General features: G+C 33.6%; 3 protein-coding genes across 8 annotated transcripts; 2 read left to right on the forward strand and 1 right to left on the reverse strand.

The window, feature by feature from the left end:
* The first annotated feature begins 2210 nt into the window (after window positions 1-2210).
* LOC137807186 (pre-mRNA-processing-splicing factor 8A-like) lies at window positions 2211-6359 on the forward strand. Of its 6 annotated transcripts, none has more exons than XR_011080485.1 (10): window positions 2211-2698; window positions 2784-2932; window positions 3068-3190; window positions 3292-3491; window positions 4819-4865; window positions 4985-5111; window positions 5325-5469; window positions 5557-5746; window positions 5868-5975; window positions 6110-6359. XR_011080485.1 is itself a non-coding variant. In XM_068607677.1 (9 exons), the coding sequence occupies exons 6-8, from the start codon at window positions 5437-5439 to the stop codon at window positions 5895-5897; spliced, it is 231 nt and encodes a 76-aa protein (XP_068463778.1). In that variant the 5' UTR covers window positions 2255-2932; window positions 3068-3190; window positions 3292-3491; window positions 4819-4865; window positions 4985-5111; window positions 5325-5436; the 3' UTR covers window positions 5898-5975; window positions 6115-6359. The 6 variants fall into 6 exon arrangements, 4 of the variants coding, with proteins under 4 accessions (XP_068463778.1, XP_068463776.1, XP_068463777.1 ...); XR_011080484.1 differs by having other exon boundaries at window positions 2250-2698; window positions 6115-6359; XM_068607677.1 differs by having other exon boundaries at window positions 2255-2932; window positions 5325-5447; window positions 6115-6359.
* Window positions 6360-10293: 3934 nt separating this feature from the next.
* LOC137807187 (uncharacterized) lies at window positions 10294-10930 on the reverse strand. Its single transcript, XM_068607679.1, has one exon. The coding sequence runs from the start codon at window positions 10814-10816 to the stop codon at window positions 10454-10456; it is 363 nt and encodes a 120-aa protein (XP_068463780.1). The 5' UTR covers window positions 10817-10930; the 3' UTR covers window positions 10294-10453.
* A 3520-nt stretch (window positions 10931-14450) lies between these two features.
* Window positions 14451-14936, forward strand: LOC137805565 (RING-H2 finger protein ATL52-like). The gene has a single exon (XM_068605510.1). It carries the CDS (start codon window positions 14451-14453, stop codon window positions 14934-14936), a length of 486 nt encoding a protein of 161 aa, XP_068461611.1.
* Window positions 14937-15466: the final 530 nt, after the last annotated feature.

Below are 15466 nucleotides of genomic sequence, written 5' to 3' on the forward strand. Positions count from 1 at the left end.
AGTGTATGTGATCCTTCTATAATTTTTTAAATATAAAAATAAATTATTATTATTACTATTATTATTATTATTATTATTAATAGTACTAGTAAAATAAACAATTATATTTAGCGACCAAAAGAAATTCGGTGGCTAAAAAATAAATGTATTTGGTGGCTAATTCAGGGGTAAAAATAAACAATTATATCTAGCGATCGAAGCAAAATCGGTGGCTAAAACATAAATAAATTTGGTGGCTGATTCGGTGGCAAAAATAAACATTTATATTTAGCGACCAAAAGAAAATCGGTGGCTAAAAAGTAAGAATATTCGGTGGCTAATTCGGTGGCAGAAAAAAGCAATAAAATTTAGCGACCGAAATAACAGGGGTGGCTAAAAAATAAACATATTCGGTCGCTAATTCGGTCGCAGATATATTTTTCCTAAGTTATTCGAAACAGCCACCACTTTAGCGACCAATGGTTTTGTCACTCTCATGTTCGGTCGCGGATTTGGTCGCAAAACTAATTAACATAATAAATAATTCATTCGGTCGCTATTTCGGTCGCAGATTTGACACTACAGTTATTTGGTGGCTATTTCAGTTGCAAATTGCGACTACTAATTTTCGGTCGCTAAATTCGGTGACTAAATTGTTATTTCCTTGTAGTGGTCCTAGAATAACCAATAAAAATGGATGGAATGAAACAAAAGTAAATTTGTTTCTAAAGAAGGGAAAAGTTGTTGCATAACTCAAACATCCAAAACTTTTAATGACGGATAATCAGGTTTGGATTCACATAGAATTTGATAAAGTGATTTATATTATAGTACTAAAGAGAGTACTTGTTAATTAGAAAAACAACAATGGATTGATCACTTTGATTAAAATATAAAGCACGAGGCACATTTAATAGATTTTGATGTTTTTCTAGTTCATCATTCAGAAAGGCTGTTTTAACATCCATTTGGTGAATTACTAACTAATGGATATATGTTAAGGCTAACAACACACGAATAGAGGAAACCTAGTAACAGGGGCAAAAGTATCAAAGTAATCTATGTTATTTTTTTAGTAAAACCTTTAGCTACTAATCTTTCCTTATATTTCTCTATGGATCCATCAGGATGATACTTCTTCTTAAAGATCCACTTACAACCAATGGGTTTTGCTCCTTTAGGCAGTTCTACTAAGGTCCACGTATTTTTTTTTTTCTTAATTGAATCAAGCTCAGATTTAATGGCCTTATCCCAATGTTTAGCATCAGGAGCACTAGTAGCTTCTAAAACACTTATTGAATCATTTTCAACTACATAAATGTAAAAGTCATCTCCAAATGAGATTTCTTTTCTCTATCTTTTACTTCTCCTAACATCCTCACTGATGGCATCACTAGTACTATCTATAGGTTGTTCAGATGTACCAATACTCTTTAGAGGAAAGATATGTTCAAAGAACTCAACATTTTTCGTCTCTACTATAGTGTTACGTTCAATTATATCACTATTAAGAACTAAAAACCTATAGACAACACTATGTTTCACATATCCTAAGAACATGCAATCAGATGTTTTAGATCCTGGATCAAGTAACATCACTTTAGCTAAACACCCCTACACTCTTAGATATTTCAGATTAGGTTGATAACCTTTCCACAACTCATAGGTGTTTTACCAGTTTTCCTATGTGGTATCCTATTTTGCAAAAAGCACGCAATAAGCAGAGATTCACCCCATAAATTATCAGGAGCATTAGAACTAATAAGCATGACATTCATCATTTCTTTAAGAGTCATATTTTTCCTTTCATCTATTCCATTACACTCAGGTGAATATGGTGGGGTTACTTCATGAATAATACCTTCTTTTACACAATAATCATTAAATAAAACATATTCACCACCTCTATCTGATCTAATTCTTTTAATTTTCTTATTCAATTGATTTTCTACTTCTGCTTTATAAGTTAAAAAACATGTCAAAAGCTTCATCCTTATGTTTAATTAAATAACACTTTGGTCATTACAAAAAATCGTGTATAAAGTGGCAGTTTTAATACGGCGGTTATTAATAACCGCCACAAATTTTCGTATAAAACGACATTTGACTAACCGCCACAATTATCCTTCAAAATATGTCATTTTGAACCGCCATTATCCTTCAAAATATGTTATTTTGAATCGCCATAATTATCATTCAAAATAAAAATCTCACGTTTTCCTTCCTTCCATACACTATTCCTTATTATTTCCAATTATTTTTGAAAACTTGACTCGTAGAACCCCAAAACTCTCTTCCCTCTCTCTTCCTTTTCTCTCTGTTAAACACACAAACCCTAATGAAATCATCACGAAGCCTCCACCCTCCTCACGAAATCCTCCACACGAAACCCTCTCTGATTCATGAAACCTCTGTACTTTACCTTCACTCACTCGCGCACCCTAAACCCAGTGCTCACTATCGCGCCCTTCATTATTCGCCATCACCGATACGCGCAAGGATTTGAAACTTTTGTCCGCGAACCCTACCTCTCCTCACTCTCGCGTTCACGCGTTAACTCTCTGCCACTGTCCGCGACGGTCTGCCATTGTCCGCCATGATAGAGAGAGAAATGGCGACCAACATTAGAATCATGGATGCGGCTTACTTTGTCGGCAGATATGAGATTCTTTCTTGGATCAACTCGACTCTGCAACTCAGTCTCTCCAAAATCGAAGAGGTTTATCTTCTCTTTTTATACTTTAATTTGATTGTCTTCTATAATTTCTTAGTTTATCTATTTCGTTGGATCGTTAATTTTTCAGGCATGTTCCGGCGCTGTTCACTTCCAGCTTCTTGATGCGGCTCATCCTAGGATAGTAAAAGAGTTATACCGCCATATAGCATATTTGCATTGGAAAATTACAAAGTACTTTTCAGACACTTAATGATCTTATTAAGTTTAGGACTAAAGGTATCTGTGCTTACAATCTCAGTACTGGAATTTTTTGTTTAATTTTTTATTGACTATTGTGGCTTTTGTCTCTGTGTGTGGTGCTTTTCGTATAATCTGACATCACGATCATTGGTTGATGATGTGCTTAAGAAGGTTGATGGAATGAAGCCAATTACTGATGATCTTGGTGTTCCACTATCACAACTTGCGATTGCATGGTGTGCTGCTAATTCCAATGTTTCTTCTATTATTTGTGGTGCTACAAAGGAGTCTCAGGTTAGTTCTTTTAGCTGTTTAAGGAGATTAATAGTTTATCTATTATTGAAATGTTGATTGTTGTTAGAATGTTGATTGGAAATTGTTGAAATGTTTTTCAGATGACAAATCCTATGAGCTCGGATTATTGGTCATTTTGTCTAGTATTGAATTTTGTTCTTGATGAGTTATGAGATGAAAGGATAAGTGTTGTTTTGATTGTGTGGTTCTTTCTGGAGGTGGTGTTAGCAGTGTTTTCAGCAATGGTTGAAGGGTGAAGAAAAGAAGAAGGTGGGATTTGAGAGAGCGGTGGCATGGTAGAGTGAGTTTCAATTTCCTTTTCTGTAGTGTGACCTTGCATCTAAGTGGTTTGGGTTAATGATTGGTTTGATTTGATTTGATCTGCTAGTACATGCTTGCAGCAAAGGAAAAAGGCTTTAATTTTATATATTTTCACCCTTATCTAACTTCTAGAGTATTGTTTATAGTCTTTTTCTGTGGCTACTCCAGAAGGAAATTTTATGAATTAAAGTAAACTAATTGAGGAAAGTGTTAGAATTTGTGTAGGGCTACACTGTAGTTGGTAATAGAAATGGTAACATTTGGTAGGAAAATAGGTAGTGGTGGTAATTGATTAGATTCCCGTGGGCATGTGTGATTGTGACACCTTCCCATATCATGATGATGCAGAGTAACCGTATGAGTGGGAAAAAGAAGCAGAGTAACAGTACTTATGGTAGTTTGTTATTTCTTCCAGATTCTATGGATTATAATGTTCATTTGAATATTTATTGATTTATTTAAGTTGGATGTCACTTGTTTGGAATATTCTTACCCTTATGTGATATAAAGTTACACTTGGAAGTTTCTTGATATCTCCATGTTACCTCTTCAAAAACAAAGGATGAACTTGGTGATGTATAGTTATATAGGGAGTAGAAAGGAAAAGTGGGAATAAAATAGTCACACTAATATCTTTGAAACCATGACAAACTTATCACAAGAAACCAGATAAGATAGAAATGAAATGCTTGTCTGCAGAGGAAGGCAGCAAAACCTTGGGTGAACCTTCCTACATCATGATTTTTTATATGGTTTTCCCATGTACATTATTAACCTGTATATAGAAACAATACAAATTAAGTAACCATTATTGCCTGGCTAAAGAATTAGATCCACAAATTATTAACACTTGGCAAAGAAATTAATCCGTAGAATTTGTAAGATTATGCAGGTTTTCACAGGGATCTATAATATACAAATCAATTTTATGCTGCCACATCTATGAAACCAAAATTTGATTAAATTTTAATATATTTTTTCCATTAAATGCTGAAAAATATCTACTAACTTTATTAAGAATTAATATTCATAAAAATGGATTAATTATACGTTTTATAATGTTGATAATAAGTGGTTCTTGGGTATATATGTTTCTTGATGGCTAATAAAAAAAAATACGTGAAGTATAAGTTTATAGTCGTACACTAGTATTTTAGTAGATTTGAGAAGTCAAATTTGTGAATTCCATAATACTAAACTCTCCATCACATGACATTTCTCATACATTTATTATGTAGGTTATAAAGTCAAAAATCCACTAATCAGAGTTCAGATTTAATAATTTTATATTATGGTTTCTTTTCTAGCTTCACAATCATCTAGCAGCTTCACAACTTCACAACCATCACTCCAAGTAAGTTTGTTTTAGTTAACTTTTTTACTTCCGTTTAATATATAATATATAATATATTATATATTATATATTGGCGTTTGGTTCTTAACTTATTTGACATTTTAATTGGTATAATTCAGTCGATCTTGGGAGAAGTGTCTTTTGGGATATGAAGAATCGTCTTCCTCGAAGCATCTCAACATTGGACTGGGAGAACAACTTTGTTTCTGTTTACAGCAAGGATAATCCAAACTTGCTTTTCAGCATGTGAGTGTTGATTATTTTCAGCAATACCAATTCCTTTTTATCTTTCCCTTTTTTCATTGCATTCAAGCCTTTAAGAATATTTAACTGGCCTTGGATGTCTAATTTATCATGATTATGGTTGAAAATATACTTTTAATTGGTGAGTGAAGCTGAATTGTGGATAGTTTGTGAAGAGGTCATCATTGGTTTCCCATGGTCTTTGTTTGTTTTCAGGGCTTATGACCTATTTTCGAGAGGCAATTGTGCATACCCAAGAGTTGTTAGATTTGCTAGTTAAATGTGATAATAAATTCAGACTCGTATTAAGATTGGGCTCAACTCAAAGATGCCTAGCAAGTAATTAATTCTTTTTTTTATGGTACGTATATTAGTTGTTTCTTAATATTTTATTCATAAATAGTGGGTTTTAATGTTCAAATCTATGCTCCATTGTATCTTTTATCAGGTTCCCACCTGTCTTTTTCTACACTCTTAAAGAAATTGGAGGGTTTGGATTATTGTCCATGGGTCACATTTTGATTCCACAAAGTGATCTTCGATACAGTCAGCAGACAGATGTTGGAGTAACCCACTTCAGGAGTGGAATGAGTCACGAGGAGGACCAACTCATTCCCAACCTTTATCGTTATATACAGGTGAACCTTAATTATCTTCCTCTTATATGTACTAATCTATATGCATTTGCCTTGTCATGTGGTTTATGAAGAGTCATCTATTAAAATAAACTTTATCTTTATGTTCTCTTGGATCATGCAGCCTTGGGAGAGCGAGTTCATTGATTCATAGCGTGTCTAGGCTGAATATGCATTGAAAAGACAGGAAGCATAGGTACAAAACAGACGTTTGACCCTCGAAGATCTGGAAGTGAGTTTTTGTTGACTTTTTATTGACCTTAATATTTGTGTTTAGGTAGTTGTCATGACTCTGGATAATACAGTGGTAATGTGCATGTGTTTTTCTTTGAGACAAATCTACTTATTAACACTCTGTTTCAAAAGGATAGGCACACTTTGGCTTATGTTAAAGGATGGAGAGTGCGCACTGATTTCAAGCATTACCAAGTTCTGAAACAAAACCCCTTCTGGTGGACACATCAGAGGCACGATGGGAAGTTGTGGAACTTGAACAATTACCGAACTAATGTTACTTGAACTTTTGAACAATTATGTATTTTAATTTTAAACTTGATTAAGGATGTATGTACTTTTTATGTGTTTTAATTTTCAATTGCATATAAACTTTTGAACATTATTATGTGTGCTTTAATTTTCAATAAAATGTATGGATGCTTTTATAACTTTATACATTATTTTATTTTATTATGAAAAAGTGGTGATTAAATTTTATAATTGTATAAAACAGATTATAAAAAAGTGGTGGTTAAATTTTATAATTGTATAAAATAGATTATAAAAAAGTGGTCGTTAAATTTTATTTATTCAGAATTAAAATTACGTCAGTTAAAAATGTCACTACTTACGTATATTATGACACCAAAATCTTTTTCAATGAATGTAAATAGCGATAGTTATAACTGACACTACTTACATATATTATGGCGTTAAAATCTTCTTCAATGAATGTAAATTGCAACAGTTATAACTGACAATATTTACATATAAAACCGCCACTATTTACACTATGTTTAAAGTGGCGGGTGTTGCGGCGGGTAGCGTAAGACCGCCACATTAAACTTTGTGGCGGCCAGTTCTATGGCGGTTTGGGAAACCACCACAAGCGTATATTGTGGCGGTTATAAACGTCAGTTTATACGAAAATAACCGCCACAATATACATTTTTTTGTAGTGGGTGTATCTAGAAAAATCATCTATAAAAGTTACAAAATAATTTTTACCACCTCTAGACATGGTTTGTTTTAAATCAGCAAGGTTGGTATGAATTCAACCAAGAAGTTTAGTTTGACGTTCTACAGAGTGACATGTTTTCTTTGTTATTTTAGATTCTATGCATACATCACATTTACTATTTTGTTTGTCATGCATGTTGATTAATCCTAATCGTTGCAATTTCATAACATACGAAGAATTCACATGTCCTAATCTAGCATGCCATATATCATATGAATCAACAATATAAGTAGAAGATTCAAATTTATTAATAACTTCATAAATGTTCAATACAAAAAGACCTTGATCACAATATCCCTTCCCCACAAAAACATTGTTTTTTGTCATAACAATCTTGTCAGATTCAAATGACACTTTAACCCTAACTTTGCTCAGCAATGCCACAGAGATCAAATTAACTCTAATTGATGGCACGTGTAGCACATCACTCAACGCCAAAGTTTTACCAGATGTGAGCTTCAGAAGAACATTTCCTTTTCCTAGGACAGGAGTTGTCTTGGAGTCACCGAGATATACTTGTTCTTCTCCATCCCCCACACTTGTGTAGGAGGTAAACACATTTCTGTTTGCACATATGTGTCTGGTAGCCTCAGAGTCTACCACCCATTTGCTCACATTTCTCACAAGATTTACTTGTGAAATGACTGTCACAATAGTATCTTCCCCTTCGGCTAGATTTGCCTTAGGAGGATAGTCGTTTTTGGCCCTATGTCTGCACTTAGGTGCATGATGACCTGGCTTTCCACAGACAAAGCAATTATCCTTTTTTCTTGAAAGTGGGGCTAGTTCCATTGGGACAAAGTTTTGGCCTTTGTAGCAACGCACTCTTTCCTGTTTGTGTCTTCGATGATGATGTGGGTGATCAGATCTGATTGTGACATCTGTTTGTGTTTGTGCTTCAGTTGTTGTTTGTAATCCGTCCAAGATTGCGAAAGCTTTTTGATCAAGAGTTCATACACAAATTCATCCGGCAAAGTTATGCTTTCAGTTTTGATATCTTCAATAAGCTTGTGATATTCGTTTATCTGGATTTTGATGTCTTTGTCTTCGATCATCTCCCAGCGATACTAGTTTGCAATTACGAACCTTTGTCTTACGATGTCTTCGGCAGTATATTTGAGGATAAGAGAATCCCAAATATCTTTTGCATTCTTATAAGAAGCATAGACATCGAACAGATCGTTAGATAACACACTGAGTAAGGTGTGATGACATACCGTATTTGCGTGGATCCAATCATCAACTTGTTTCGCAACTGTGATTGAGTCGGGTTTAGAAGTTGTAAGTGCAAGAGCAACTCCATACATGTCCAATAGGGTGGACACGCGTTCTTGCCAACGTCGGAAATTCTGACCGGTGAAGACTTCAATTTTTGAGACATCCGGAAATGGTTTCACAAAAATGGTTTGCGTTGCGAAAATAGTGTTTGACGTTTCCGAAGCAGCATTGTTAGTTTTATCCGTCTTGTCAGTCATAAGTCCTTACGATTGTAGTAAATCAGGCTTTAAAACAAACAAAATTGGTTTCCTGGTGCGTGAGTAATCACTGTCCGCAAGGACTTATCCATGGTGTATTGCGCAAGTCCCCCAGGATACAATAGGAACTTCCTGATAATTTCTGAGGATCAGAACTAGCAAGTTACTCTTGATAGAGTAAGAACCCAATGTACTCAGAAAAATAAATATAATAAAGTAAAACAATGAATGAAGAGAGAGAAAGAGAAAATTGTGAAAAGGTGGGAGGAAGAAGAAAGGTTGCAGCTTTAAGTTGCGGAAGATGAGAGGCAAAGAATGTGTGTTTCTGGAAGAGGGAAACCCTTGTTTATATAGGGAAAAAAATAACATTCCCAAAACTGCCACAACCCACGTTCCATCCATTGGCAACACTACTCCATGTCCCAACTGCACAACCTCCCGAGAATAACGAAGTCTTCAAAGGTCCAAGTCTCATGCTTTACCCTTGCACAGATCGTGAGTGAAAAGAAACAAAACGCTTACACGAGGGTTTTCGCGAATCGTGCAACAAGGAAACTGAACCCTAGATTTTAGGTTTGTGAATCAAAATCTTATTAGATTCGTAAGTCAAAACTGTATTAGGATTCATGAATAAAGCCACATTCTCGATATTTTGGTTTTGTAAAATCGCACTCTATTTTTCGTTTTGGATAGAAATTTTGAAGAGATTTAAAGTGTAAAATTTTACACTTATGGTGAATAAAAATGGAGAGAACGATTTAGGAGACCGATCAGTGATCATGTTTGGGAGATAGAAAGAAATTCAACAGATCGACTAAACCTTGACATTGGGTGCTAAAGTGTTTGTGTGAATGTTAAAGAGTTGTTGCAGAAGGAACATGGCTTCTTCATTAAATAGGCTTCTCTTACAGAATTAAATTGTGTACTTAAACTGCTTGTAATGGTCATGTTGGTCGGTGTGGAATTAGACTTTGTGCTCATTGTACAGGATTTTTGTAGTGGTCACCATCGACATTGCCTATACGATTGCAGAGGTAATAATTTTCATCTGCCAACTCAAAATACCGTTGCATATACAGTATTTCTAGCCTATTGTTCAACTCTATCAACTACCACCACTTTACACAAGCCATGGTGAGATTGTGAAAAATGAGCCCTGGTCACATTCTCCAATACCTGCATTGAATCCTTATCAATGTCGATGGCAATCAAGGCAATTGAGGTAGGTAGTGTTTACTTGGTATCCAAAAGTGAGTTGAAACCTGCATGGAAAAACTTCAATCATTTTAAGAATGAAGTGGAACTTGTTTTGGATTTGGCATCAACAGTTGAACACTACCCAGACGAGATTGTTCTATACCTAGGCAACAATTCTATTCAGACCTGTTAGTGCTATAGTGAATGTTGACAATAACTCCATATTTGATGTTATTGCCGTTGTGACATTTGTCAATCCATCAGTTCCCATCTTGAGGAAGACATGGAACTATGAATCGAAAGGTCTGTGGGGTGAATTTTGGCACTGGGAAGATCGATCATTATGCCTGAAGGACCTAAGAATGATGTACGCCAAACTATTTCTCACATAAAGAATGAAGTTTTGAGCTTCCACGAGTTCTCCACATGTATTCCTATCAAATTGGTTTTGTAAAAGTTTAACCAAAGCCCAGAAGTTAACTTAAAGAGATGTCAAATAATAGTTTTTATAGCGTTATATCATACATGTGCAAAAACAGTTTTTTGTACGATTTTTCAGAAAACCGCGCATGCACTCAAACTTTCCTATGCACTAGAAACATTAAAAGTGATACATCTTGTTACTACGTAGCAGAAATATGTAAGCAATAAAGATGTTTCTAAGATACGTCAAAATGATTCATTACATTGTAAGAATTGGATTCTGCTCAAAGGGAGATAATCACATATTACAAAAGAGAGAGAGTTCGACAGTGAAGAACACAAATACATAGGGTGACAAGAGAAATTTTAGAAAATTTCTCAGCTTCGCTTGACGGGATCGAAGTTGGAAACCCCAATGACGGCGCCAACAATTGCTACAGCCACAACTCCACCAGCGGCGATGCTGAGCAAGAAATTCTTGAGAGAAGGCGATACGGCGGCTTCAGCCACATCGGGAACCATCATGGAAGCCGTCAAAGCAGCTGCAGTCAAACCCGTGACAACTTTCTCTTTCATGGATGCCCTCACCTGAAACCTTCCATTGGGTTTGGACAGTGCCACACCCTTTGAAGCTGGCAGAGTTAACGGTGCCTTGAACAGTGCCTCGGAAGTGGGCACCACCCTCTTCTGGGTGGTGTGATTTAGTGGGAGAGACATTGAAAGTGCTGAAGTTGAAGCCATTCCTTTCCCCTGCAAGTTGCTTACTCCGGTGAAACTTGTTTGAAAAGTGAGGAAAGTGAAATGGTTGTGGTGCTTGTGTGTTTTGAGAGGGACGGTTCTGAAAACTGTGAGAGAAGGAGAGGTGGAAATTTTTAGCATGCTTCCTTATGTCTTACGTGGCAGCTTTCCATTTGACGTGGATAGATAAGCTTATCTTTTTTGTCCAATCACCTCTTCTTGCTTCAAAACTATATATAAATCTAGATCCTCCTTTGCTTTCTCCATCGTCTTTCTTTTGTGTTTTAAAAAATATATTTCACAATCTATTAATACATATATATATATATATATATATATATTAAAATATATTTTAATTCTGAAATTTATTTTAAAATAAATTTTGAATTATATAATCCAAAATCTTATCATCGAGGGTGTGTTCATTCCTATGGATGTACTCTTCACAGTAATGATGTGAAGATTTGAGAGTATATTCTTTATTTCGATCATAGTGATGTGAAGAAAATATAAGTATCAATAGTAAGGTTGTGTTTGAATTGATAGGAGATTTGTGGGGATGGTGGAGAGGGAAGTGAATGACTTTGTGAGGATTTAAGAGAAAATGTGAGGTTGTTTGGATTAAGAGATGTAAGTTTACAAATTTACTATTGTTATTAAAAAATATTTGAATAGTAAATTTTTTTTTTTTAGATTTGAGTTAATTAAAGTATTATTTAAATAAAAATATCTGAAATATATAAATTTTTTAAAATATTCACAATCTTAAATAAATACAAATTCTAAATATTTAAAGTCCTATTTAAAAAAAATATGAATTATTTAAAAAATTTAAATTATTCAAAATCTTAAATAAATACAAATCCTGAATATTTAATGTCTTATTTAAATAAAAATATAAAATTTTTAAAGTATTCAAAATCTTAAATAAATACAAATCTTGAATATTTAATGTTTTATTTAAGTAAAACTATAAAATATATAAAATTTTTAAAATATTCAAAATCTTAAATAAAAACAAATCCTAAATATTTAATGTCCTATTTAAATAAAATATGAAATATATAAAATTTCTATAATATTCAAAAAATTTAAATAAATACAAATACAAATCCTAAATATTTAAATTTCTATTTAAATAAAAATTTAAAAGATATAAAATTTCTAAAATATTTAAAATCTTAAATAAATACAACTCTTGAATATTTAAAGTCATAATTAAATAAAAATTTGACATTCCATACAACAAGCACGAAAATCGATTTTCATGACATATAGATAAACAAAAACCGATTCTCTCATGTGGACAAAGTCTCCAAAATCGATTTTCATGACTAAAAGCTAAACAATAATCGATTCTCCCTTTAATATGAAGTCTCCAAAATTGATTTTCGTTCTCTACACATTTGATGCAAAATAGATTTTACCTTTTCCATAATATTTTCTCTACATTGATTCCTCACACAGTGCCTAGTCTTAGAAAATTGTGATGCAGCAAGGGTATCAACAAAACAAAACGTATACTCATATGTGTAATCCTCTCAAATCCGTGCATTTGTGTGAATATGACAATTTGTTACTTACCCGCTCCTCCATCCGCACAAGCACCTCCAAAACAGTGGAAACAAACAATGTAGTCACAAGCTCGTCAATCCTTACTCGAACCTCATCCCTAAAAACAAGTCGGGCATAAATCTCTTCTCCCCTTAAAATGAAAAGAACTAAAGGAAAAGTCAACTCAACATTGATTTTTTTTCCAAATTTACCTTTTTATTTTTATTTTAGGGTTTCACATTTTTTTTATATTTTTCATTAATAAAAAAACAGACTTCATTACAAATATTAGTTATTAAATAAATTTAACTAGCACAAATATTTTAATTAAATGAAATAATAAAATAAAACTTTAATACAAAAATATAGTTATTATTAATAAACAAATTATATTATAATCATTATTATTATAAATATAATAATATTATTTACATTTAATATCTAATTAGAATTTTTAAATTTATGAATATTTAAATTATTTATTCTATATGTAAATTATTTTTTTGTCAACTATACTAGATTATATTACTAATAATTTTAATTCATCCAAATTTAGACAAAAAAATACATAATATTTGCTTATTCTATTTTTTAAAGTTAAGGTTACATCTTTAAATAAAGAAAAATATTTTCACAATCATCACATTACTACAAACTTCAATAAACTTTAGTCACAAATCTACATATCCAAATCCAAACACACTTATTTTCTTCATATTTTTCTCTCAAATATTCGCACATCTACTCTCTCAAATCCTCACACTCAAGAAAGTTGTTTTATAAGTATGAACTCACAATATTTTCTATATTTTACCACTCCCATGAGATAGAGTGCAAGTTTCAGACGAGGGGTTGTAGAATGTAATTGCCTTGATTGTGATTCACTCTTTTTGGGCTAAAGTTTGGGTTAGTCCAAGTTGGATTGCAGTTCGATTGGACTATTGCTGTTTACATTTCTCCTATGGGCTAAATTCACTTTTCCCCCTTTCTTTGCATATAAAATTACCTCATTACCTTCTATGAAAATAAAAAAAGTCATGGACACAATTTTGAAAGGTATTTTGTTGATCTGTTCTATAAGTTATTTCTGGAAGTCTTTTTTTGAAATTTCTTGAAAGATGTTTACCATAATGATAATACAATGAAATGCACTCCAATCTTACGCACAGAATCAAGAATTCGATAAATGAAACGGAAATAAAGGTAAAATTGGTAGAAAATGATTAAGATCACAACCAAAGTGGAGTATAAAGAAAAGGGTTTAGGTTTATTGTTTTTTAAAACAAAAGGTTATATCTGGTAAGAAAAAAAATAAAAGCAAAAGGAAGTGTAATTAGAAAAAGTTCTCCCCCTTGTGGTCTCTATCTTAGGCCCATATTTTTGTCGTAGCCAGAAAAATTCATTGCAGCAGTCATTTCCCCTCTTGGAATAATTGGCATAACCGAAATCGCAGGCGTGTTGAAAATGTTTGAATTCAATCATGAGAGAAGTGAATTTAACGAATAGTGTACTTACTGCTTTCCAAAAATCAAACCTACACTTAACAATTTTCGGAAAAAAAAGAGTCTGAAACCTAACAATTTTGCAGATAAGAAGGTTGATTTTGGGGTCATTTGATACTTACAAATACTGAAACATTCTGTTGTTTTTGTAATTTCAATCTTGAGTGGGCGTATTAACTTCTGTATCAGAAAAGGCATTTTGGCAACTCAATGCTCTGTCCCTTCTAACTTTTCATTGAAAACGAAAAGATGAAAGACCGCAAAATTCTCTTGCATGTGTCATTGCATACTTATACTACATTTCTTATCTTTCTCATCTCTCAAAACAGCACATATTTTATGATATCTTGCAATAAAAAATATCACTTTCTCTTCTACAACGATTACATAACCACCACGGCATTTAGATTAAACCCTTTACATTAATTTAATTAGATAAGAGAAAAGTAATATCTATAATTGCGTGAGCCAGGCCCTCCAAGCTAACAGATGAGATTTTCTGTGATTGATGTCTAGTTGTCGACAACATATTCCACAACTTGTTCTTCTTCTCTTAACTTGCTGAGTGGAAAGTTCCAGAAATGGGTGATTTCCAAGGTCCCTTCATATTGTCACCCCCTCCATCACCCTCTTCCTCGGATAAGTCCAGCACAACCATGTTATACTATGGCCTTGTAGTGGTGGGGGTTGCAGCTATGGCATTAGCCCTGTACAACTTCATCATCATCAGGAGAAGCAGGAGGCAGTCACAAGTTGAGGAGGTGGTGGTGATGGAAAGTAGAATAGAGAACTGTGAAAGGAACTTGAACTTGGTGTCAAGGTTCAAGTACAAGAAAGAAGGAGTTGAGGGTTATGATGATGAATGTTCAGTTTGCTTATCGGGTTTTGAAGAAGGAGAAGAAGTTGGGAAGCTGCCACAGTGCAAGCACTGGTTCCACGCTCCATGCATACACATGTGGCTCTATTCTCACTTCGACTGCCCAATTTGTCGAACACCTGTTGTTCGTTTTTCGCACCACAACTCTGGTCCGGCATTGCTTGAATCCGCCACTGGTGTGTCCCTATGAGATGAAATCAAAGTAAAAATTATGAGTTTGAAAATGGGTTTTGTGGAATTGATTTAGAATGAAATGTAGATTAGAAGATTGTTTATGGGGTGGTAGGACCAGGCCTTGCGCTGGAATTGTGACCACTCACTCCTTCTCCACAACCAAAACAAAACACACAGTTAAAGCACCCAACTTTGGATACCTTCTTCCTGATGTTACGTCACAAAACAGGTTCATTACTCCTCACTCTTTTTTCATTTTTCTTTTTTAGGGTTCATTCTACACCAGATTATAATCATAATTCACTCTATTGTATTATAAATGGAGCCACCAATAATTTTGAAATTATATTGGATAAATAAACCGGTGACTTCTTTCAATGTGTATGAAAGTGACATTTTCCTTCTCTTTTTTTTTTTTTTCTCTTATATCCCAAGTGCTAAATTTCTTCATTCATTTACACTTCAAACCATACTTCATAGTATCAAATTTATGCATACCTTGATGTAGATCTTAAAGTATATCTCTTGCTGGGAACAACAATTTGC

Source organism: Phaseolus vulgaris, chromosome 3, assembly GCF_000499845.2.
Source record: "Phaseolus vulgaris cultivar G19833 chromosome 3, P. vulgaris v2.0, whole genome shotgun sequence".
In the NCBI taxonomy this organism is placed as follows: domain Eukaryota; kingdom Viridiplantae; phylum Streptophyta; class Magnoliopsida; order Fabales; family Fabaceae; genus Phaseolus; species Phaseolus vulgaris.

What these genes read in the sequence shown, in the direction of transcription:
- LOC137807186 (XM_068607675.1), top strand. Translation starts at nt 2,906, where the DNA reads ATGATCTTATTAAGTTTAGGACTAAAG. An exon ending in GTGCTACAAAGGAGTCTCAG is followed by an intron (nt 3,191 to 4,818) that starts GTTAGTTCTTTT and finishes TTTCTTTTCTAG; the next exon opens with CTTCACAATCATCTAGCAGC. An exon ending in CTTCACAACCATCACTCCAA is followed by an intron (nt 4,866 to 4,984) that starts GTAAGTTTGTTT and finishes GGTATAATTCAG; the next exon opens with TCGATCTTGGGAGAAGTGTC.
- LOC137807187 (XM_068607679.1), bottom strand. Translation starts at nt 10,816, where the DNA reads ATGGCTTCAACTTCAGCACTTTCAATGTCTCTCCCACTAAATCACACC.
- LOC137805565 (XM_068605510.1), top strand. Translation starts at nt 14,451, where the DNA reads ATGGGTGATTTCCAAGGTCCCTTCATATTGTCACCCCCTCCATCACCC.